Source organism: Morus notabilis, unplaced genomic scaffold (assembly GCF_000414095.1).
Source record: "Morus notabilis unplaced genomic scaffold, ASM41409v2 Scaffold45, whole genome shotgun sequence".
Classification (NCBI taxonomy): domain Eukaryota; kingdom Viridiplantae; phylum Streptophyta; class Magnoliopsida; order Rosales; family Moraceae; genus Morus; species Morus notabilis.
In genome coordinates this window covers 868,350-895,027 of record NW_010366164.1, presented here as the reverse complement: position 1 = coordinate 895,027, position 26,678 = coordinate 868,350, and the positions used below count along the sequence as shown (strand labels likewise).

Below are 26,678 nucleotides of genomic sequence, written 5' to 3'. Positions count from 1 at the left end.
TTGGCAATAATTGTCCAGCTTGTATTGGTTTTCATTTTGCAATCAAATTTTGTTTGTGGGGTTTGGGATCTTTCAATAAATATGGTCTAGATAATTACTACTCTTGGAGAGCCCCGTTGTGTCTAATCATCGAACTTATAAGTCAATATAGGCAGTTGAGAGTACATTTATAACAAAAATAAAAAAATATATTTAAGAGCATCACTAATATTAAGTACCATCACTAATAAAAAATAAATCTCACTTATGAGTCTTATATTGCGAGACTCACCTCCTTAAAGGATAATAATATTGAGATATAGTGCTCTTTAATTTCGGGTTTCTAGAGCGGAGTAGCTAGGGTTTTGCCTAGCTAGCTAGCCGGAGCACAACTTATTAGTGCTGGAACTTTGGACGGGCCGCCCGCGACCGCCCAAAAAGCCTGAGTTTTTGCCCGAGCCCGAGCCCGAGCCGCCCGAGAAATTTGGGCCGCCCGCCCGAGCCCGAATTTCACCTTGAACGGGCCGCGGGCTTGTATTAGGCGGCCCGAGCCCGCCCGAATTGCCCGAATTATTTAAACTTTTTTTTAATATTAAGTTATTTTGTGTTAAAATTTATATATATATTTATATATATTACAATTTGAAATTTGAAATGAACACACGAACTATATAAAAAAATTCTTTCTTTATTAATTTTTAAATTTATAATTCATGATTACCTTATTAAAAACTTTATCAAGAAAAACCCAATTGGGATAAAAACTTGGCAAGGAAAAAAGAGTGCAATCATATTGTGACGAATTACAAATTTTACAAACTTACAAAGTTATACAATTACAAATACAATGTCAAAGGTAAATACATATTTACAAATTACAAATTTACAATTTAATTTAAAGCTAAAGGATCGTCTTCAAAATTAAATGTTAATCGATTAAATTCATCGATCCATTATTGGCTTGCCGGTGAAATTGTATCTTGTAAATGTTGATCGGCCCGATCCCAATCCTTAATGCAAACCAAGGCTTCAATCAACATTGAGTGACTGGTCTTTTAAAATAGAGATCATCAAATAGCGATGAAGTTATTAAACCAAACCAATCATTGAGTGACTTTTGATAAATTATCAATTTACTTTGGTATGTAAGTAGAAAGTTACTTTGATATAGAGTCACAAAGAGAGTGAAGAAAGTTGAAGAAAAAAGAGGATAATTAATAGGATGAGGAGAGATTGTGAATAGAAAAATAGATAAAGATAGAAAGAAAAGTGATATATAATAGAAAAATATGAGTATCTATAAGAACAAAACCAGCATTATATAGAAACAACACTTTTTAAAAATAAAAAACAATAAAAACGTGATGGTAATGTGTTTCTTTCCTTGTGTATATTATTTTTTGAGGAATCATTTTATCATGTGATTGATTATAAAAAAGGGTCAAGAATGTGAAAACTGAAATATTAAACTGCTAAAATAGGAATTTGCTCTTTCTATTAAGGAATTATGTATTTACCTTAATTATAAAGTTAAAAATTTAAATAACAAATATGGGCATTGGGTCTAGTGGTATGATTCTTGTTTTGGGTGTGAGAGGTCTCGAGTTCGATTCTCGGAATGCCTCAATTTGTAGCAACTAAAATTTTCGGGCGGTTTTGGGCAACTCGGGCTTCGGGCAAAATTTGGGTTTTTGGGCTTATTTTCGGGTCGGGCAATTCGGGCGGGTCGGGCATGGTCGGAAAATTCAAAAAAATTCCGACGGACGGCGGCGGGCAAGAGAGTTAGTGTCAAATTCGGGCTGCCCGAGCCCGAACCCGAAAATCTAGCTTGAGCGGGCGGGAGATGGGCTTGCCCGCCCGAGCCCGAAAAAATTCGAGCTTCGGGCAGCCCGCCGACCCGAACTTCCAACACTGCAACTTATTTAAAAATCCTCATCAATTCATCCTTAATTTAGACCATGACACCATATTCGAGTTATATATTATTAGCCTATAATTAGCACCAACTCTTTAAAGGATAATAATATTGAGATATAGTCACCTTATAATTGTATTCTTTATCACATTACCTCAAGCGTCAATATATACTAGTGCAATAATATATTCCTAATCTTTCTTGAGCAAGAAATATATATATTTCTAATTTTCTAGAATATTCTACGCATGCATGTCAGTAATTTAGTCTTCTTTTCGCTTTTCAAGTACTAGTGATCCGTGAGAGAAATATGATTATTTATTGCTATTACTGCACAGGCTGATCTCGCAGCTTGATTATTATATATCTAGTGTCACTGTAACAAAAAAGATTATTTAAGATGATAGCTCGCGGCAAAAAACTCGACGTAAATAATTTTTAAATCTCGTCACGAATTAGTTATTATAAATGTTTCGTTAAATAAGTCGTTGATGATGGTGTGTCTTAACTTATTTACAGTGATTATGTGTCATCGTAAAAATATTTTAAAACTTTTACGACCATAGACTTCGAAGTGTTGTCGCTAATAATGTAAACTATTTGCGATGATGATTTAAATATATCGTCGCAAATATTTTTTTTTCTTTTTTTTTTCCATTCTTTACTAATAATATTAATTATTGAATATATAAATTAGAAGAAAATTTAATAATAAAATAGAACAATGAAATTGATATTTATTAATAAAAAATTGATATAAAATAGTCAATACAATAATAAAATCAGTTCAACTCAATAATAAAATCAATCTTAAAAAGTAAATTAATCATTAAATAATAAAAGTGTTGATAATAAAAAAACATATATTTTAATCATCTAAATTAGCAGCATCATCGTCCTCGTCCTTGTCTTCTCCATTTAGCTCAGGCCGCGGAGGAACTAACGGTTGGGGACAGTTAACTGGCAAGAAGTTGATGTTGGGATTCATCGAGCGCATAACTTCCATCATGATCTGCTGGTTGTCAAACATGTTGCATTGTTCGATGCAGAGGTTGTTCAGCTAGTTTTGGACATACTGAGGCAAATTAACCGAAGACGACCCATCCGATTACGAACCATATGTTGAGGTGGAAGTGCTTGAACGATTCCTCCGTGGTAGTGTCGGTCCAACTCCCTTAGTGTGTCCTCTGTGCTTGGCCATGACTTGGGACATAATCCCCTCCTCATTGACCGCCGTGGCAGATGAACGTTCGCCAACAGACTGTGTCATCTACGTGGTTCTTTCCCCCTCAATCTGAGCCTGCAAAGATATATGAAATAAAAATAAATAAAAATAGTATAATATGTTATGTTAAATATGAAAAAATAAATAAATTTAAAATTCACTTACAAATGCCTGGTCAGCGTTCGGATTGACAAAATTTGGCCTATGACAGTGCATGTCACCGCAATTGTCAATTAATGATCTTGGCTGCTAGGTCATGGGGTTTTTCTAATCAAGTTGAATGTGTTAGAATAATTATTAAGCAAAAGTGACAAAAACTTAACAAGTATGCAAATTAGTATTACCTTGTCGAAACGATGCTGGGAGTATGACTTTCTACCATGCAAGCTAGACCATTTCTGACTGCCGCGGTTTTATTAATTTGTAGCAGATTTTTTCTAGTAATGATTATAGATGAATTAATAACATACTTAATAATTAAATAAAATAATAAAAAATAAGAAGATATAATGAAATTGAACCTGAAAAGCATGGGACATAAAACGATCGCAACAAGGTCCCCATTGCTCTTTTTTTCCTCAAGTTGTTAGGAGGATTTTGCCTAACAAAATCTTCCTTTTCTGCCCTTCCCATCGTCTGAAAGTGTTTGTGCAAGGTAGTCTTCTAGTCCTTATAACATTTACTGGCTTCACGATCGACTACATCTCTAATGATGTCATTGTCGCGGTTTTAGTCGAGGTTAAACTAAACCTGTGACACATTAAAAAATTAACAAATAAATTTTATATATTGTATTTAAATAAATTTTCAGAACAAATTTTGTTTCAAATAAATACCAGTATGCGATTTTGAATCCTCTTTTTGTGCTCCTCAGGCATGTCCTTCGAGGCATTGTAGTGTGGGTCATAGATATCCTTGGTGTGCAAGCCGACAACACTGTAAAAATATGGGCCGTTTTCGCCAATCGCCTTCCATGTACTGGCCTCGTCAAACAAGATAGAAAGCTTCCTCTCTCTTTGTACCTTCTCCACTATATCTCGACCTAGAGCTGCCCCTCGACTAGGTTGACGTCGAGGTGTCGTCTCTGGAACTGTAAAAAAAATAAAAATAATGAAATTTGATCATAAAGAGTTCGAGGAATAAAAAATACCATTCTTGTGTTATAGCATATAATACCTAAGTGACAATGTGTCGGGAGTCTCGTCAGATCAAGTGAAGACTGTGATCTTCCTACAGAGCCGATACATGTAGCTATTGGGCTGGACATCGTGACTCTGTGTCGTATAGAAAAATAGAACTTTATTAGCTACTTTATTTCTTACTCAATTTCTTAACAAATATATAAAAGAATTCATGAATATAAATTAACTATTTTATATCTATTCATTGTCACTACTAATGTCTTCAACATCATCGGCATTCTCTACATCGTCATCATCTTCAGACTCGACGAGCTCATCTTCGATATAGTCTAATATAGTTTTGTCATCACCGTCATCAATAAAGTCATCTTTAACATGTGACTTGTCGCGCAAGTATGTGTCAACATTAGACGTGATAATATTTATTTTGACATCAGGCCGATCAAATGTTAAGTTGTATAGTTCAGGTAGTTCAGCTACTAACTCAACATTTCGTGATTCTGTGTCTTGAACTATCATGACCTCGTCGACGTCCTCTTCTGGAAAATTCCATATATGTCTATGCCTAAAATGTTCCACAACTTTCCAATTCGGATCGTTAAATAAATCATCAACGTAAAAAACCTGTTATGCCTGGGAAGCTAAAATTAATGGTTTATTCTCATACCACGAGTCCTTAATAAAGATACGTATTCTATTCTTGTATTGTTGAATTCTTCTTCTTTCTGCCCGAGTGTCGAACCACTTACACTTAAAAAGAACGACTGAATTGTTAGAAAACTTGATTATCTGACCCGCATACACAAATACCACTATTCTAAGTAGTCCGGTCTTTGTCCCGGTTGTATGTTAAAAACTTGACCCCATTGACTACACAACCAGAATAGGACCAAATAGAGAAGCTTGAACCAGATGATAGTGAAACCAGTTGATCGGTGGCTTCTGGAAAGTTACGTTGTCAAAGATTGTATATCTGTTAAAAACACCAATTAGACTTGTTATTTAAATTCGAAATGGAATTCAAATAAATTAATGTGCATACCTTGTTGGAAAACCAAGTTAGAAATTCCCTCGCTTGAATTACATCAAACGACTGTTGACTACCGCTTTCCTCGAAAACCTTAATGTGGTCACTATTGTAGTGTAGTCACATCAGTGAATGATTATATAAAATATGATACAAATGATATACAATTAAGTTTTGTACAGAAATTCTTACTCAATGTATCATTGTATTTCACGATAATTGTGTAAGATGTACCACTCGGCCTTTGTCCGCAAGTCGTTATCTAACATGATTGGAGTCATCTTACCGATAGGCCAAATTTTTGTAGCAAAAATAGACAACTTATCACCATGCTTTGTATCATTATCAACCCAGTTTCTTTCTGGTCTATTAAACCTCGTCTCAATCCTGCGTAAATACATTGTGCAAAAAGTCATGGCCTCGTTCACAATATATGCCTTGGCAATTGATCCCTCTGGATGAGCATGATTACGAACATATTTCTTCAACGATCCAAGAAAGCGTTCAAATGGATACATCCACCTTAAATGAATAGTTCCTCCACGAATGGCTTCTTCTGGTAGATGCATCAGCAGATGAACCATTATGTCGAAGAAAGCTGGCAGGAATATTGTTTCTAACTTGCACAGGATAAGAATTATATCTTCTTTCGATCTCTAAATCTGAAATTCTTAATGTTCTGGAACATATCAACTAAAAGAAATTACTCAATTTTGTTATCGCATCCACAATTTCCTTTTTCATGAACGGTCGAATTCTAGTTGGTCACAATCCATGTATTATAACATGACAGTTGTGTGATTTTAACCCACTGATCTATCTGTTCCCATCAGTTGTATTTTTTTTTAAATTTGAAGCAAATCCATCAGAAAATCATATTGACTTTAAAAACTTACAGAACTTCTGTTTATCAGTCGGGGTTAAAGTGTAAGCTGCATGTGGTTTCATCCAACAATCACCATCCTGGTACAAATGTAACTCTTTACGAATCCCCAAATTCTGCAAATTGATCCTCACATTTTCTATATCCTCACTTTTTCCATCGATACTAAGAATCGTACCCAATAAGCTGTCACATATATTTTTTTCGATATGCGTGACATCTAAGTTCTGACAAAGTGATAATGAAGTCTAGTAAGGTAATCCTCAAAAAAATACTCTTTTTTGTCCAGTTATGCTCTATGGGTTGTTTCTTACCTCCATACTTCTCATGTTTACCAAGCATTCTGGACCCGACATTCTGTAACTGAACTAATATTTCTTCAACAGACTTCCGAGGCGGAGGAGGACGATGATAAACCTTACCATCAAACTTCCTACTGTTTCTCATCCTATGCCCAATTGGAAGCCACTGTCCATGCCCAACAAAACAGTTTTTACTCATCAACCTCTTTGATGGTGTCGCATCATTGCATGACGAACATGCTAAATACCCCTGTACACTCCAGGCAAACAAACTAGCACGAGCAGAAAAATTATTGATAGTCATTAGCAACACAGCACGCATCCTAAACGATGAATTTGAAGCAACGTTATGAATGATGATTCCCTCTTCCCATAGTTCTTTAAGTTCATCAACAAGTGGTCGCAAAAAGACATCAATATCCTTTCCAGGGGCATTTGGGCCGGGAATCAATATTTGTCAACATCTTGTACGGATCCTTGGTGCATAACCAAGGAGGTAAATTGTAAGTAATAAGAACCACTAGCCACATACTATATGATAAGCTCATGTTTATGAAAGGATTAAAACCATTAACAGGTAAAGCTAATCGAATGTTTCTTGGTTGCCAAGCGAATTCAGGATGCTTCCCATCTAAGTCCTTCCACTCCCTACCATCAACTGGATGACGCATTAAGTCTGGATCCTTCAAACGCCCCCGTATGTGCCACATCATTTCTTTTGTAGTGTGACACGAGCTATACAGACGCCTTAATCGATCTTTCAAAGGAAAATACTGTTATACTTTTGTGGTACTTTTTTACCTTTTCTTTTTTTACTCTTCCAACGACTGGTGTTACATATTGTACAAGCTTATAGATCGGCATTCTCCTTCCAGAATAACGCACAATCAAACTTACGAAAATGTATTGTTTTGTAGCCCAGACCGAGTTTACCCAATTTCGTCTTCGCCTCGTAATGAGAATCGGGAAGTTTAATCCCTTTAGGAAATGCATCTTTCAATAGCATTAAAATAGAGTTCATACACTCATTGGGCCATTTGTAGAGCACCTTTAAATTCATCGTGCTGCACATCGCCTAACACTTTAGCTTGTACTACGCTTGTCATATCATGATCGGAGTTAATTCCAACAACATCATGTATAACTGCAACCATCTCGTCAACTGATTCATTTATTGCATTGGTTGCAACATCGTCCAAATCTCTTTCGGCATGGTAATTCCGTGTTGTATATAAAATATTGAAACCATATTAGTGTATGTCTGCTCTAACTGTTTATGTTGAAAAAGTCTTTTGTTTAAACACCTCTGACAAAGACAACTTGTACAACCACTTTCATTAACAGGGTCTTTGGCAATATTGATAAAAGCATATATCCCTTCCCAATACTGATTAGACAACCGGTTTCTCAGATGTATCCAACTCTTGTCCATTGGCATCTTAACTATAAAAACAGTAACACATCTAATCATTTCAGTCATGCATGTCAATGTATGAATGCATTTCTATAAATTACCTTTACTCTAACCCTACAAGATAAGGCCTTATCCCATTCAGTATTGTAATTCAATACCAAACTGTCCAAACGGGACAATTCAAGCACCGGTACTACGCACCGATCCTCGAACGGGTCTATGGTTATTTCATGTATGAACATGCTAATTAAAAGTATCACAAATAAACTTATATTCATGCACACAGGTGTTGGTTTTGTGACTATATAGTCACATTCACCAAAAAAGTTTTATTGTTCATGTTTCAGTTTTATAAAGTTTTATCAATTTTTATGAATAATTTATCCTATTATTATTGCACTCATTAATTTTATTATCCATTAAAATATATCACTTTATTTAGTAATTTTTTGGACTAAATTAATATAATTTTTCCTTATCATTTTTTTGAGTTGTAATGTTTATAATTAATTTTTAATTTACTTTCTATTAATGTAATTAAATCTTATTAATGAAATTCTTAAAATTAAATGGTTTTAATAAAATTTCGGCAGCATAATGACTTATTTTTCTTATTATCTAAAAATCCAAACCTGCAGAAAAACAGCCTTTAAAAGATTTTAACACACCATAGCTGCAAGATGTGCCACCCAGAACAATCATCTAAATTTTTAATCTTAACCTAAATTAAATTACAAGTAGATTTCATAAAATAACACCCTAAGAGATTCACACACAGTTATACTAAATTTCAACAATCTCAAAATTCAGAATGTAAAATTCAATATCTATAATCTAAAATTCAAATTCTATACTAATTCTAAAATCTATAAATCAAAATTCAAGATCCAAAATTCAAGCAACAAAAAACCCAAACACGTTAAAGTAAAAAATATAATAAATATGCAAAAAAATTACAAAGTTCAAAACACACTAAAACGGGGGCGGAAAACGGCAGAATTAGGTGGGAGGAACTGGGCAAACGATGAAAGCAGCGGCGACGGCGGAATTTGGCGGGGAGGGCGGGGAGTTTGTTTTTTATACTTCTTTTGATGAAAAAACAATGAAAATGATTAAAACTTATGATAAATACTGATTTGGTGAGGATGTAGAAGGGAATAGGGTGAGGTTTTAGGGTTTAGGGTCAAAAAATTGGGGAAAGGCCGAGAGAGAGAGAGTGAGTGATTGAAAAAAATAGAGGATGAGGCTCTGGTCGCGAGGATATAGACAGACTTTTTTATGACGACATTCAACAACTATTTGCGACGACATTATGCACTTTGAAGGAATTTATTTACGACGACACTATTTCATATTCATCGCAAAAAATCTAATTAATCAAACTTAATTATTTAGTATTTATGACGAATGTTCTGGAATTATTATTTGCGACGATATTTTACACTGTCGTCGCAATTAGTTTTTGGGAACTGCCCAATTTCACCGCCGTTTATTTTCGTGAGGGAATACAAAATCAACATTTGCGATGACACATATTCGTGTTGTCGCAAATAATTTTTAGGAACCGCCAAATTGACCGCCTTTTTACTTGGGGAATAATAAACGAATAAATTATGATTAGTGACGACACGTGTTGTTGTAAATAATTTTTTATTTGTGAAGAAATTTCATCGCAAATAATGTTATTTTAGCGGTAGACATGGCGCCAGACAACATATTTACGACGACTAGTGAATTCTTAGCGACGACATCATTTTCCTATTAAACGATAAGTAATTGCGACGTTATTTCATCGCAAATTATAAAAAAATAATTGATAGTATATATAAATATTTGTCACATGACATATTCCAAAAATATATATATATTTTTTTCACATGAAAAATATATAAGTACACGCTATTATATTACGACATGTATGCTTAGAAAAGGGAGTCGCACATTGTTACAACTTACATGAAAACTTATAATATCGAAGCTTATAAAATTAGTCAGCAAAAATTCAACTATAAAAAAAAAAAAGAGTGCAGAAAAAAAATCTTAAGTGCTCTTTAATTTCGGGTTTCTAGAGCGGAGTAGCTAGGGTTTTGCCTAGCTAGCTAGCCGGAGCACAACTTATTTAAAAATCCTCATCAATTCATCCTTAATTTAGACCCTGACACCATATTTGAGATATATATTATTAGCACAATTAGCACCAACTCTTAAATGGATAATAATATTGAGATATAGTCACCTTATAATTGTATTCTTTATCACATTACCTCAAGCGTCAATATTTACTAGTGCAATAATAGATTCCTAATCCTTCTTGAGCAAAATATATTTATATATATTTCTTATTTTCTAGAATATTCTACACATGCATGCCAGTAGTATAGTCTTCTCTTCGCCCATGAGCGAAATCTGATTAAATATTTATTGCTATTATTGCACAGGCTTATCTCGCAGCTTGATTATTATATATCTAGTGTACTCTTTTTAATTAACTTGATAGCCACCATATATCCCTAGGCACACAATTTTTCTTTCTTTTAAAAAAAAAAAGTAATATGTATTCTAAGTTAAAGAAATACACACATCAATACCAGTTTTAGTACATAAATACCCAACAAGTGACCGGTTCCACCAGCACGATCTAGTGACATGCAAACTAGGGGTGTACGTAATCCCCGATAACCCGAGAAACCCGGCCGACCCAACCTGAGTTTACCCGAATTTCGTGGGTTTTCTGACAATAAAAATTAAATTGGGGTCAAATTAATAAAAACTGAGTTTCTCAGCTTGGCTTGCGGTGGTGTGATTACGATACCCGATATCCCCGAACCCGGCCAAAGTAAATGCAAAATGCTTTCAACTTTTTTAGTTTTCTATGCGTATATAAATGAATATTATATTTTTAACTTTTTCAGTTTTCTAGCGTATATAAATGAATATTATATCATTTAATGTGCAGTAGATATTTTCAAAAGAAAAAAAAATAAAAAACATTAATCAATAGAAAAGTTATTTAAAAAAAATAAAAAGCATTAATTAATAGAAAAGTTGTAAGCTCTATGAATATACTCTACCATTGCCGCCGCCGCCTCTTTTGTCTCCCATCTCCTTCCCCAAAAGATCAAAATCCCTATTATTCTCTCTCTTATTTCTCAATCAATTTTTTCCTTACATGAGCAGACCCCTTATCCTCCTCTCAAAACTCCATTCGTTTCTCTTGTGTCTCTCTTCCTCAAAAGTCAAAAGTTTGAAGACTCTTATAAATTGTCTTGTTTATATTGATTTACAGAAGTTGGCCGTTTTGTTCTCTTTTCCTGTCAGAGTTGACACAGCCTAGCACATATGACAAGCAAGCCAACTACCCGAGTCGAGCCGAGCTGAACCCTAGCTGTTGTTGCATATCGACTTTTGGGGCTCTATGGGGTATCGCAGCTCAGTTTTCTCTGAGCCCGACAATCTCGACTTGGCCCAAACCTGCGGAGTACCTTGGTCGAATGCGGCCGATTTCCACCCCTAATGCAAACAATGATAAACATGCGCCTAGTTTCCTTAACTAAAAAACATGTAGACAAACCAAGGATCGAGAACTCAATTTGCTTTTAAAAAAACATCGACAATTGATGGAAAGCTCCAATCGGTTGAGAGAAAAGTACCGATAATACTGAGGTCATTACAAACATTGTGAAAGCAATTAGACAATGGTCCTAGAACACGAGGCAAAGAGCAAAGGATTGACCTTTGTATTCAATTAAATAATTAGACAATGGTTTGATTACAAGCAGTGTTGGAACTTTGGCCCGGCGGACCTGCCCGAAGCCTGAATTTTTCAGACTCAGTGGGCAGGCCCATAAGACCACCCATCCAAGCAAGTTTTCAGGCTTTGGCTTGGGCTGCCGGAGAATGGTCAGAATCGTTGAAGCCCGCCACCAGAAGAAAGCCTTCGACCGTCGACTGCCGGAATTTTTTTTTATTTTTTTCCCTCTGGTCTGAATTGCCCGAAGTCTGATCAATGGCTATTTATTTGACCGTTAGGGCTCGACCTGACCTGCTGCCTAAAAAGACCAACTTCAACGGCTCTTTTTTTAACTGTTGCCCGATTTTCGGCCCGAACCCTACCGCCGAGACCAAAAATGACCGTTGGATCCGAATTTGGGGGGAAAAAAATCAATTTTTAACCTAAAAATTTTCTTATAAATACCCCCATCCCCTACACATTTTCCACACCCAAACTCTCTCAATCTCTTTCAATCTCTCTCAATTTCTTTCAATCTCTCTCAATCTCCCAAATCTCTCTCATAATTTTTCCAAAAACTATCACAATATCTTAAAGTTCTATCTCTCAAATTGCTCTGATTTTTTATAATGGCGACTGCAAGTGTTACGACCTCCAAGAGAAAATGCAAGCGCACCTCAACAGTTTGGGATCACTTCGACCCAATTGAGGAGGTCGACACTGACGGTAACACTAAACACATAGCTCAATGTAAATATTGCTATTCTAAATTTCAAGGTGACACTATTCATGACACAACACACTTGAGAAGACACTCCAAAAAGTGTCTTCAAAAGTGTGGCTAAACCGGCGGGGCCGAACTCCGCCAAACACAATTATCTTTTGATCGCACAATCGGTGGTCTAACCACTTAGAAATATGATCTGCAAGTAGATCGTATGGAAGTTACGCGAGTGATAGCTGTATTAGATCAACCACTTAGTTTTGTAGAGCATCCTAATTGGCAGTGATATATTAAAGTTGTATATAATCCTAATGCACAGTTTTTTTTTAAAACTACTCTTAGGAAATATTTGTTAAAATGATTTAAACAGGAAAAAGAAGCATTAATAAACCTTTCACACTCTCGTAGCGGTTGCGTTACGTTAACGACAGACATGTGGTCTGTCGTTGCCAACAAAAACTATTTATCTTTAACCGGACATTACTTTAAAGGCTTCAATTTAGATAAGAGAATAGTAAGTTTTAAATATGTTCTAGGATCAAATAGCGCTAATTTAATATATAATACAATTTTAAATGTAATTAATGAATATAGATTAAGAGATAAAGTGGTGGCTATAACACTAAATAATGCTAGTGCAAATACTAAAGCAATTGAATATTTTGAAAATGATTTAAGTTTATTCGGTGATGGTACTATTTTTCACCAACGTTGTGCATGTTATATAATTAATTTAATAGTTAAATCCAGTTTAAAATCAATGGCTCCTCACATTGAAAGAATTATAGATAGTATTGCATGGATTCAAGATAGTAAACAAAGAGAACAAGATTGGTTTAGGTTCTTACAAGCATTAAATCTAACTCCTAAAGCATTAGCACTAGATATGCCTGTAAGATGAAATTCAACTTATATAATGCTTCAACAATGCATCCCATATAAAGATGCTATAACAAACTATATCAGTGTAACATTAGGAGTATGACATATAGACCTATATGATTGGCAAATTGCCGAAACTTTGTATCAATTTTTAGGTAGGTTTTATGAAGTTACTTTAAAACTTAGTAGAACATATTACCCAACATCAATTTTAGCTTTAGGTGAACTTTTAAGAATTAGTATTTTATTTAGTGAATTTAGGGAGGACCCAATCTTAGGAGTTCCTATCGCTTCTATGGAAAAGAAATTTAAAAAATATTGGTCTAAATTACCAATGTTGTATGGTTTCGGTACTATTTTTGATCCTAGATTAAAATTAGATGGTTTAGAAAACTTAGGTGAATTTTTAGGTATCAATTGTTCTGACCAATTTTTGGCAATAAAGGCAAAAAATTTTCTCTCTATAGTAAATATGAGAATAGGTTTAGAAACACAAACTTTGAAGTACAAGAACCGCAACAAAGAGATGAAAACTAAAACAGAAGTTGGAAGTGGATCTTCATCAACAGGTGGTGGTGGCGGCGGCGGCTTCAACGAGCTTATGGCATACCTCAGTGAGAGCTTAGTAGTCGACGGTAGTAGAGATTTATTTGATTTAGTTCAATGATGGAGGGCACATGCATTAACTTGGCCGGTCCTAACTCGATTGGTAATGAATATTTTTTTGATCTCAATCTCCACTGTTTTATCCGAACAAGCCTTTAGTACGACCGGACGAATACTTGAGGAATGCCAAAATGCATTGTGAAGGGACATTGTTGAAGCCTTGGTCTGCATTAAGGATTGTGATCGTGCCGATCAACGTTTATATGATACAATTTCGCCGGCAAGTCAAGAATGAATCGATAAATTTAATAGATTAACATTTAATTTTAAAGTCGATCCTTCAGCATCAAATTAAATTGTAATTTGTAAATATGTATTTGCTTTCGACATTGTAATTGTATGTTTAGACTTTGTAAGTTTGTAAAATTTGTAATTCGTCACAAAATGATTACACTCTTTTTTTTTACCAACTTTTTATCTCAATTGGGTTTTTCTTGGTAAGGTTTTTAATGAGGCAATCATGAATTACAAATTTAAAAATTAATATATTAAATTGTGTTAATAATGTGTTGAATGTTGATTTTAGTTTTTATATAATTTTAACACAAAATAACTTAATAATAATATATACAAATACAATTACTAAATAATAGTATATTATATATATACAATATTATAAAAATTAAAAAATATAATAATAAATAAATTTTTTTTCGGGCTATTCGGGCTGGCTCTGGCAACCAAAACTAAGCCTGCGGCCCGTCCATGGGCCTTCTCAAACTTGGATGGGCGGGTTCAAGCGTCAGACTCATAATTGATTTTTTCAAGCGGTCACAAGTGACCCGTCTAAAATTCCAACACTAATTATAAGACAGGGCTATACGACATCAAACAACTACAGTTGCTCATATGGCTTTTGTTGAAATGGTGAAAACACGATATTCATTTAACTACAGTAATTTTAAATAAATATTGTTGAAAGGAAGCCTTAAAAATAGGAAAGTTAGATTGAACAACTATCATCATATATATTTAAAATTTAATTCCCAATTGAGGCGCTCACGAAATCACAGTTTGACAATTCATGATACGCTTTTCTTATTTTTATGTTTAAAATTCCCACCACTTCCAAACAAAAAAAAAAAACTCGTAGCACTCATACCCATGATTTTTTCATATATTTGAATAAAAAATTAAATCAAAATATAAATTTTTATTAGAAAAATGTTATAACAAAAAGTTGAATTGCAATTCAAATTACCTACCAAAAGAATGCGACCTTACTTTTGTGGTTGACGATAGTTTAACGTAATAATCATAATTTGCCGTAAGGGCCCCAGAATAATTATTAGATTGGATTAAGTAGTACGGTCAAGAGATTTCCTTCTATGGATGGAAGGCCAAAGACGATGCCAGCTCGATTTTTTTTTTTTGGTTAAAAAGTAGAGAAAAATACACTTCTGTCTTCTCATGTTGTTTTTATTTGATTTTGACATTTAATTTTTAGACGAGGCAGAAAAGTTTGAAGATTTGCAGTTCATTATTGAAACAACCTGGTTTCCAACTGTCGTATTTAGGTCGTTTAGTTAGAGAATTTATACTTTAATTCGAATCATAATTTATGATTTGATATAATATTTTTTATCATAAAAAATATACGTAAATAAAAAATAATTCTAATTTTATAATTCTAATTCATGAATAAAACACTAATATTGTAGAATTTGAATCCTTCTTATTACGTACAGGTTTTCATGCCGTTGTCACAAACAAGTAGTACTATTATATGATCACATTTATCTCAATAGGATTAAAATCTACTATTTACATAAAATGAGTCTTATTAAGGGTCTGTTTAGTTCTCTGATTTGAATTTTTAATTCAAGTTAAGATGTATTTTTATTTAAGAGATTTTTACTGTAGTAAAAAAAATTAGATGTAACTGTTTCTGAGAACTTTTTATTGTAACAAAACTCGAATTTTAAACTCAAAACGACAAAATGAACGGACCTTAAATAAATAAGTAGAACTTAATTTAATAAGACTCACTATTTATGAAATGATGAGTTTTATTCATGTCGGGATAAATATAATTTATCCTAATATATAGTATATACCAACGATGTTACTTAGCATTGTCTTCTTACCCTACCTCTTTTTATTATTCATTGCAAAGTTGCTTCATGAAGATAAATATCTCTGACACGACAACTGTTCTTCTAAAGTTGAAGGGTGCATTATCATTTGTTTTATAAAAGTCGAAACTCAGATGATATATTTTAATTCATAAAAGTTTGACTATTTCAAGGTAAAATATCATTTCCTTGTTGGTGCGCATGCGTTGGGGTCCGTATATGCTTTGGCTCTCTTTACACTCCTGCTAATTATACTTTGCCCCCTCATTTTCTCTCTTTTTCTTAGCAAACTATATTTTCAATAATATATAGTGACTAATGAATAGTGTTACATCACAGTCGAGCAATCGATCATTCCTTTGGATGACAAGCGCCGAGACCTCCATGTCGATAATCGGTCGCTGGCGTCGAGGAGACGACTGTACCTAAGGTGCCCTTTATACATCGAGAGTTCATGCGGGATAACGTGCGTCGAGAGCCCCAACAAGGTGATAAAGGCCACGACGTCGAGGTAGCAACCTAGTCCAATCTAAAGATAGTCCTGTCAACTCAAGGAAAGATACATTGTACCAACTACTACTGTCGAAGTCAGGTAATCGATAAGGGTGGTTGGCCTGACCGGGAAGCTGTAATCACGAAAATACAACTGCCAAATCCCAGAATTTAGGGATAGAGGATGAACTCCTCGGTAAATGTAGAGGAGGTCTCTCATGTGTACAAGGCCTATAAATAGAGCCATGAGAATCCATTAAGTTTTTTTTTACGCACTATTCTACTATTCTAGAGAGGTTGTAATCAACAAAGTATTAGTGCATCCACAAGTGGACTAGGCCAAGAAATCTTACCGAACCACTATAAATTCTTGTATTCTCTATATTATTATGCAACATTAATCCTTAATTAATCAGCGAGAGGTTACTATGAGTGTTCTCGGAGAGTTAATCTTTAGTTGACAGAAATCCACCGTCAACAATTAGCACTAAAGGAAGGGCCCCTAAAACCCAGAAATCAATCCAGCAGTAAGCAGTGAATATGGCTCATCCGAGAATAACCCGCAGCATGACGTCAACTCAGAAAAGCCAGGAAGGCTAGAATCCTGCCGTTGGAGGAAGGAATTCGACGAATCTGCCCAACGGCGGTAAAGAACCAGCGGGGGCACGGCCCAACCGCAGGGCGCAACCACCGGCCGCTGACAACCTTCCAGACCGCCTTGACCAGCTCCAAAGGCAGGTTGGAACACTTGTTGTGGACGTAGAGAGGATGGCCACAACCCTCGTCGGACGGGAGCAAAGGCCAAATTCGATGCCACCATCAGAGGGTGCGCCGATGAACCCGGTGAACGCCGCCGTCGAGAACCAAGTAATTGGTGACCGACGTGGTGACGCCGAGGGAGTCAGTGACAGTGGGGCCAACAGCCCCCGCCCAGCCAAGTTGAATAGATCTGTGGGAAGCAGGCAACGAGTTGCAAGGAGGAGAGCCCATGAGAGGGCTGCGGCCCAGACAACAAATGACCGAGAGGTACCTCTTCGACCACAGGAGAACGTGAATCGGAGGAAAGCAGTTTCGGTAGAATCTTCGTCCGTACGCAGGGGAGACCTGATGGAGCAGCTGAATGCTCGACGCGACCGAGATATGCAGCGGGCCATGGAGGAAGAGCTCGCGGCTGAGAATAAAACCCTGGCCGAGAAGATGGCCAGGCTAGAAAAGCAAATAGGGAGTCAGCTAAACAACTTTGAGCAAGTTGTGGGAAAGGTGGCCGACGCCAAGATGTATACGTCTCACGACCACTCATTCACAGAGAACATTATCCAGGTGCTGTTGCTCGATAAGGATAAGCCTCCACCTATTCCGCTATATGATGGAAGGAGTGATCCGGACGACGACCTGGAAGTCTACACATGGTCCTACATGGGTACCCTAAGGAGGTCATGTGCTAGATGTTTAGAAATCATCTTTCTGACTCCGTCAGGAAATGGTTTATGTCCTTAAAACCAAACTCCATTACCAGCTGGGTTGACTTGAAAAACACTTTCCTGACTTAGTTCATAGGTGTCAAAAAGTACATCCCACCAAAGCAAAACCTTTCGAGGGTGTATCAGGGACCAAACGAGTCCCTAAAAGATTGGATAGCCCGGTTCGGAGAATAGGTGGCCGCCACCGAGGGAATCTCTGATGAGGTAGCTTTGATGGGGACCCTATCGAGCATGAAGAATGACATCCCATACAGCACAGACCTCGACCGAAGACCACCCCAGACCTACCACGAATTCCTGGCGAAGGCCTAGGGATTCATTAACGCAGAGGAGGCCAAAAAGGCCTTAAAGAGCAAGGTGGTGGCCCCCACCAAAGAAGAAATGGGACAATTGAGCCACCAAAATAATGGCAAGAAGCGCTGAGGTAAGCGCAGGTGCAAACAAAGTAAAGGTATAACCCGGCCCTAAACAACAGTGGTGGCAACGCCTCGGCAGGGCAGGGGGAAACCAAGCGAGCCAAACTGTAAAAGTAAGACGCCTACACCCCTTTAACCATGGGGATCGAGGACGTCTATCACGAGATGAGTCACCTCTAGGTACTGCGTCGCCCACCATCGTGGAGAAACCAAAGCAAGTATTGCAGGTTTCACAGCGAGAGCGGACACACGACCACCAAATGTTTCGACCTTAGGGATGAAGTTGAGAGGCTGATCCAGGAAGGGAGGCTCAGTGAGTATCATGCCGACTGACGGGGTAACAACAATCGGAGGAACAACGACTGATGGGAGAACCAAAGGCAAGACCATCCCCCCGAACCTGTCGGTGTGATAAGGATAATTTTTGGAGGGCCGTATATTGGTGGTACCTCTCGTCGCTCATAGAAAGAATACGCAAGAGAGGCGAAGGAAAAATTCAACCAAAGGGTCATGAGTGTGTCCGGCAGAGAGGTGAAGGCCGGAAGATTTGAAGAGGCCGAGATAATGTTTTCGGAGGCAGACACAAATAGAGTGCATTTCCCCCAAAGTGATGCTCTAGTAGTGGAGGCCATGATTGGTAACCACACGGTTTGCTGCATCCTAGTTTATAACGACAGCTCGGTAGACATTCTATGCCGATTGCCTGGACAAGATAAGGATCCCTCGAGCGAGACTGCATTACAACATATAACCCCTGTACGGCTTCACCGGGGATTGCGTCGTTCTTGAGAGAATGATAGAACTACCAATGACAATTGGTGACCGACCACACACTTCGACCGTTATGTCACGGTTCTTGGTGGTGAAAGGAGGTGACCAGTACAACGCAGTCATAGGGTGACCGACGCTGAAGGCATTAAAAGCAGTCACGTCGATCTACCATCAAATGATGAAATTCTCGACCCCCAGCAGAATCGAAAGAGTCAGGGGAAACCAGTATGAGTCGAGGCTCACATACTCAGAGACAGTCCGTCATTACGCCGAGCCGGGGCAGGCAAGAAGAGAGATGAGGATGGTGGTGACCAAAGCACAGAAGGCCGACTTAGATCCAAGACTCTCAGACGAAGAGATGGGAACGAGACCGGTCGATGAATTGATTGAGGTCTCCATTGATGAAAAATAACCGACAAGAAAACTGAGAGTAGGCTCAGAACTTGAAGAACATAGTCGGGAAGGGCTGATAGAATTCCTCAGGAGTAACCCTGACGTGTTTGCTTGGACCCACGAGGACATGGAGGGGATAAGCCCGGACATAATGAGCCATATGCTCAACATAGATGAGAAGTATCCCCCCAAGTGGCAAAAGGGTCAACCAATGAATGCCGAGAGGTATGAGGCTCTACGGGAGTAGGTCGACAAATTAATAAGAAATGACTTCATCCGGGACGTTCTGTACCCCGAGTGGGTTTTGAACCCTGTACTAGTATTAAAACCCAACGGACAATGGCGGACCTATGTCGACTTCAGCGACCTAAACAAAGCATGTCCAAAGGACAACTTTCCACTCTCGAGGATAGATCAGCTGGTCGACGCCACGACAGGGCATAAACTTTTGAGTTTTATGGACGCCGATTCTAGCTACAACCAGATACCGATGTTTCACCGCGACGAAGAGCACACATAATTTATCACTGATAGGGGCCTGTATTGCTACAAGGTCATACCCTTTGGCCTAAAAAATGTGGGAGCAACATATCAACGCCTGGTCAACAGGATTTTCGCAGACTAGATAGATAAAAAGATGGAGGTATATGTCGATGATATGCTGGTAAAGAGCAAAAAGTCTAAGGACTATGTGGAGGACCTTAAGGGAATGTTCGACATCCTGCGGAAGTATAGGATGAAGCTTAATCCCCTTAAGTGTGCGTTCAAGGTCAAATTGGGAAAATTCTTAGGTTTTATGGTGAGTAGTCGAGGAATCGAGGCTAATCCAGAGAAGGTACAGACCCTCCTCGACATAAAATCACCACAGAAACTGAAAGAAGTCAATAAGCTAATGGATTGTATTGTCGTGCTCAATAGGTTCATCTTGAAATCTACAGATAAGTGTATATCGTTCTTTGACACCCTGAGAGGAAGCAAGCCGTTTCAATGGACGGAGGAGTGCGAACACGCGTTCCAACAATTGAAGGAGCACATTAGGAAGCCACCCCTACTATCCAAGCCTACGACCGGAGAGGTGCTGAGCTTGTATCTGGCGGTCTCTGAACATGTCGTTAGTTCGGTGTTGGTCTGTTTATAGAAGAAGGTGTAGCTGCCGGTGTATTACACTAGCAAGCGCCTCCTCGACGCAAAGACGAGGTATCCGCAGATGGAAAAGATCAACACCAAACTAACGGCAGGTATTGCAAAAGCCTGACACTTTTGGAAGACTCCTTAAGTGGTCCATAGAGCTCAGCCAGTTCGACATTGATTACAAGCCGCGGATAGCCATCAAGGGCCAAGCCCTGGTCGACTTTGTTGCTGAGTTCATGGGGTTGCCGAATGAAGCAGAGGTTGTTGGCGGGCCACTCAGTTGGAAACTCTATGTCGACGGAAGCTCCAATGACAACGGCAGTGGAGCAGAGTTGGTATTGCATACCCCAGAGGGTCACAAAGTAACCTCAGCCGTCAGGTTTGAATTCCCCACATCTAACAATAAAGCAGAATATGAAGTGTTACTGGCCAGACTCCGGTTGGCAGAACACCTAAAAGTGGAGGCTATAGACATCTCCAGCGATTCACAACTAGTCGTGAACCAAGTGAAAGGCCAATATCAAACCAGGGATGAAAAGATGGCAGCCTACCTTGAGAAGGTTAAAGAGGCCTTAGAAAAACTCACGGCCTACGACATACAGCAAGTGCCAAGGGCAGAAAATAGTAACGCTGACGCCCTTCCCAGGCTAGCCACCTCAAAGGATGCCGAGCTGTTGAAGCTAGTACCCGTGGAGGTCTTAAAAGATCCTTCCACTGAGGGAAAGCTTGAAGTCATGTCAATGAGTCACCAGCCGAGCTGGAAGGACCCAATCATAAGATATTTGCTTGACGGTGAACTCCCAGAGGACAAACAGCAAGCAAAAAGGCTAAGGTACCAGGCGTCGAGATTCACCATGCATGACGTTATTCTTTATCGAAGGGGATTCTCGACACCCTTGCTCCGGTGCCTTGATGAAGAAGAAGCAAAAAGGGTGCTCTCAAAAGTACATGACGGGGTTGTTGGAAATCGAATCAAATTCGGATGCGGAAGTGTGGCGGGAAGGCGGATTGTGTATAACAAAAATTTTCATAAAACTTTTGAGATACTATATAAATTATATTAATTTGTGTACGAATAAATTAATCACATTAATTTATATGTCAAGAAATCAATTAGGAAAAATACTTAGAGGCTGACTCAGATGATAACTTGAGTTCTTTGACCACGAACAATCCTTGCTCCAATCTTTATGTTTAGAAAACCAAAGTCTTACACGTCAATCCCTTGATTCCACGTAGACGTGTGTGTGGGCACACGTGAGACAAAACAGGTTTGAAAAACACTCGAATTTCCAAAAACATCAACGCATGCACGATGTGGAATTTTTTGGGAGAAAAAATTTTCCTCTCTTTTTCCTTGAGAATTTTCGGCCACACTAACAATTAGGGCAGAAAAATCTTTTCAAAAATTGTATTCACAATTTTCTATCATTCTCTTATTTAAAGAGTAGAAGTCAAACTTCTAGAATGAATCAAATCTCTCTCTCCTATTTGAATTTTGAACAAAAAATTTCCCTCTTTCTTATCTATTGTGGCCGGCCACCCCTTAGGGTTTTTACCCTGTGTGTGGTGCCAATTACAGATAGGGAAGGAAGAGAAATCATCATTTATCCTGTAGTCCAATTTTAATTTAAATTCAAATTCGAATTTAAGTCAAACTTAAATTATTTGAATTCTAAATTGAACAACTTATCAAATAAGTTTAAAAGGATAAATTTAAATTATGTTCATTATTCAAATTCAAATTTAAATAATCACATTATTTAAATAATAATTAATTCTCAATTAATTATTTTTTGAGTATTTAATTTTAGAATTCCATAATTCTAAAATTCTCATTTTGTCCTTTGTGTCTGGTAGAATTACAAGGACGACGCGGGGACTAATGGACCTATAATCCCGAGCTCCAATAAAATTAATAATTAATTAACACTTTAATTAATTAATTAATTCTATTAATTCCAATAGTTACTCCACTATAAACTTGGAATTGAACTCTCGAAATTATAGACATTAATTACTTCTAAACTGTGAAGTGTCCATTTGATATAGTCATTACATATTGATCAATCATCCATAAATAATTCATAATTAGAGTCAGGTAGAATCTATTAACCTCTCTAATTATATATTCATCCTTGAGTACCATTGATTCTCTAATGGATAGTGATTCATAAAACACATTCATGAACCAGAGCGCTCTTACTAATCCAAGTACCGAATCAACACTCAAGAGAATTATTTATCTACTTCTTTCTCAAGAAGAAATGGATTCCATCTCGTATAATAACATTCTCGGAGACCTATTTCATCATGTCTCCAAAATACAAGGAATAGGATTCAGGGCCCTGGAATCCGTACCGAGTAAATCAAAAGACATAAATCCATAAATAGGAGTTTGTTAAGAACTCAGGATTAAGATCATTCTATATATGACAATCGGTAGACTCAATTAGAATTTCTATGCTTAACGGAAATTATTAGAAATTCATATTATGTCTATGTCCTTGTTCCACACAATCTCATTATACGAAATGCACTCATTCAATATCTCACCATATTAACAGTGCGGATAGCACCGTTCCATTCTAAATGGGAATGACATGTATTAATAATGTTTTAATTAAATATTCTAAACTTTAATTAAATTCATTAGGAACAATATTTTTTTATTATTATCCTTAAACACTATCCTCTCGTATATAACACTTATATATTATGTTTAAGGTTGCATAAATAATCATGGAATTTTCATTTGATATTAATAAAATATTCATAAATATATGCACATAAAAATGATGAATAAACTCTTTTATTAATTAAATAATAAATATCCTATTACAGCTTATGCTTCTAGGACATTATTCCCAACAGGGGTATGTGGAAACCACACAGGGGGCAGTCCCTAGCTTATAAGGTGCTGAGACTGTGGTATTACTGACCTAACCTCAAGAAGGAAGCAGCTGAATATGCAAAGAAATGCGAAGGCTACCAAAGATACGCCCCTATTCCTTTACTGCATTCGAAATATCTAACATCGATAGTCTCTCCTTGGCCTTTTGCTAAATGGGGGACTGATCTCATCGGCCCATTACACAAGACCCCTAGGGGATACAAGTATGCCATTGTAGCTGTCGATTACTTTACGAAGTAGGTTGAAGCCGAGCCACTAACGACAATACCGAAGGAAAAATGCACAAACTTCATATGGAACAACATAGTCTGCCAATTCGGTGTACCACATTCTCTCGTATCAGATAATAGGAGATAGTTTAACAACGATAACACCAATCAGCTCTGTGAATTGCTAGGTATCCATAAAAACTTTTCCTCTATTGTATATCCCCAGTCCAACGGACAGGTCGAGGTGGTCAACAAGATCATTAAAGTCACGCTGAAGCGGCGACTCAACAGTTACAAAGGAAAGTTGGCAGATGAGGTACCGAAGGTCCTGTGGGCCTACAGGACAACCAGTAGGACTACCACGGGGGAAACTCCCTGCTCAATGGCTTATGGGGTGGAAGTGGTCCTTCCAGTCGAGATATCCATTCCTACCAGCCGAGTGACACAGTATGAAGAGAATAGGAACGCCAAGCAAATGGGCTTGGAGCTCGACCTTTTGGAGGAAAGGTGCATAACTGGCTAGCGTAGAGGTTCGAGGGTGACCACCAAACTGTACAGCCGACGGTTCTCTGGGGTATTGAGAACGGCGGAGCTTCGGCTAGAGTCAGAACGGGACATGATCTACTCAACTCATGCTAAGGCAGCTGAAGAAAGCTTCAGTCGAGTGCAGACTTCACCTATAGTAAAGAGCAACGTATGTAAGATAACTCGACAAATGGGGAGATGTTACAAAAATTCAATGAAGAGGAAACCTACAGTATTTGCTGAATACTGTCTGCATCCCCAGGGGACGCTTATCGTCGAGCGGGTGAGAGTTAAAGTTGCCACCAAGGAAAAAGAACTAGGGCTTCCACCCGTGGCAACTAGAGGTCTTCTCAAGCACGACAGGGGGGACTGGAGGTTTGGATTTGGAGTGGGAGCCTAAGTAGAATAACCCCCTCTGACCCGGGGTACCCCTAAGGGCGTAACATTATAAGAATTCCTCGACGGTTATGTCAAGGTTCAAAAATTTTCTCCACAAAATGATCATGGAGTTTATTGTCACCCAGCAATTGGGTGACAATTATGCGGGGGAAATCCTGTCAAGGCCATAAAGGGCCTTCACAAAAGGGTGAAAAGGTAGAGTCTGCTCAAAACTAAGGGAGCGTGTGTATACGGTCATGTAATTGGCAGGGGGGTTGTGAGCCCTATCGTTGGGGGTCAGAATAATCAAATAAAAATTGTTGGCATCGATCCCCGCATCGTGAAATGCCTTCATGGAAACCCGGGGCTTTATCTTCGACGGATTGACATCTGTCACCATTCCTGATACGCCACTGGTCGACGCCACCCCAGAACCACGCCCCTCAGTAGGGCTGACCCTTAGGCCATCGTCCTCATCATCAAGGAGAATTAGCTCGTCCGGCTGATAGGTCGAGACCGACCCCTCAGTGTATTCTTCCACCTAACGAAGTACAGAATCCCCGCTGTCGCCTGAAGACGTACTCGTTGACGCGGCATGTTCAGGGTCATCCCTAAGCCTGGAAGTGAAGACCTCTCAACCTCTAACCTGTTTAGGCGGCATGCTCTGGAAATAAACACAGAAGGGCCCGAGTTAGTACCTAATGGTCGAAAGGCCAGAAACAAGATTCAAGAAGAAACGGGAGCATGCTCAGATCAGAGAGGCCCCAGAGTTTGGAACGCAGCGTGAAGATAAAAGGAAAACTTATGCATGGGTCCCTAGAATCCAGAAATGAGCCTGAGGACACCCATCAAGAGCAACTGAGCCCAAGTGAATAATGCCACCCATGCTCAGCCCCAATTTCATGACTGACAACCAAGTAAGTGCATTTCTTTTAACATATCACTTTTTCTTTTACAAGCATCGGTTCTAGAATCACGCAGGAAAAACAAAAGGAACGAAGCCACTTACTAGTCCTTAAGGTGGCATGAAGACTGGAACCTCGGGGAGATCCACGTACGGAAAATGCACGCGGAAGTTGAAGTCAGATATGGTAACTCCTGGGGGAAATCCAGCAGAGTAACGGCGTTCTGAAAAGTGGGAACCTATGAAACTGTCTCAAGGGGCATATATATACCCGAGGGAGAAGCCCAGGAGTCTTAGAGGAGTCCGAACGACCCCAGATCTCGACCGTCGAATTCAAACCAACCTCATCCAATAGTGAATCTGAAGAGACGTGATCCAGCGGCTGGGATAAGAGCGGGAGAAATAAATCGAATCGGACGGGTGCAACTTCCCCCTTGACTGCCACGTGTCACCAGGGTATGGGGGACGTGACTGTTGACAAGATCGACGAGACTGCTCCACTGCCTGAGAAACTCGCTGTAATGATGGCACTGTACCTACAAGTAGCCGCCATAATCTGCAGGAGAGAAGTTGCCACGTGGAACTCTCGACGCTGCATAGCCTGGAACATCACAATGTGATATCCCAGTCTAGGGGGTAATTGTTACACCACGATCAAGCAATCGATTATTCCTTTGGACGACAAGCACCGAGACCTCCATGTCGAGAATCCGTCGCTAGCGTCGAGGGGGCGACTGTTCCTAAGGTGCCCTTTATACATCGAGAGTTCATGCGGGATAACGTGCGTCGAGAGCCCCGACGAGGTGGTAAAGGCCATGATGTCGAGGTAGCAACGTAGTCCAATCCAAATACAGTCCTTTCAACTCAAGGAAAGATACACTGTACCAACTACTACTGTCGAAGTCAGGAAGTTAGGTAACCGGTAAGGGTGGTTGGCCTGATCGGGAAGCTGTAATCATGAAAATACAACTGTCAAATCCCATAATTTAGGGATAGAGGATGATCTCCTTGGGAAATGTATAGGAGGTCTCTCATGTGTACAAGGCCTATAAATAGAGCCATGAGAATCCATTAAGTTTTTTTTATGCACTATTCTACTA

At 38.3% G+C, this 26,678-nt stretch overlaps 1 protein-coding gene across 1 annotated transcript; it reads left to right on the top strand.

The window, feature by feature from the left end:
• The first annotated feature begins 20,154 nt into the window (after positions 1-20,154).
• LOC112093843 lies at positions 20,155-24,294 on the top strand. Its single transcript, XM_024173158.1, has 3 exons — positions 20,155-20,643; positions 20,756-21,592; positions 23,998-24,294. The coding sequence occupies exons 1-3, from the start codon at positions 20,155-20,157 to the stop codon at positions 24,292-24,294; spliced, it is 1,623 nt and encodes a 540-aa protein (XP_024028926.1).
• Positions 24,295-26,678: the final 2,384 nt, after the last annotated feature.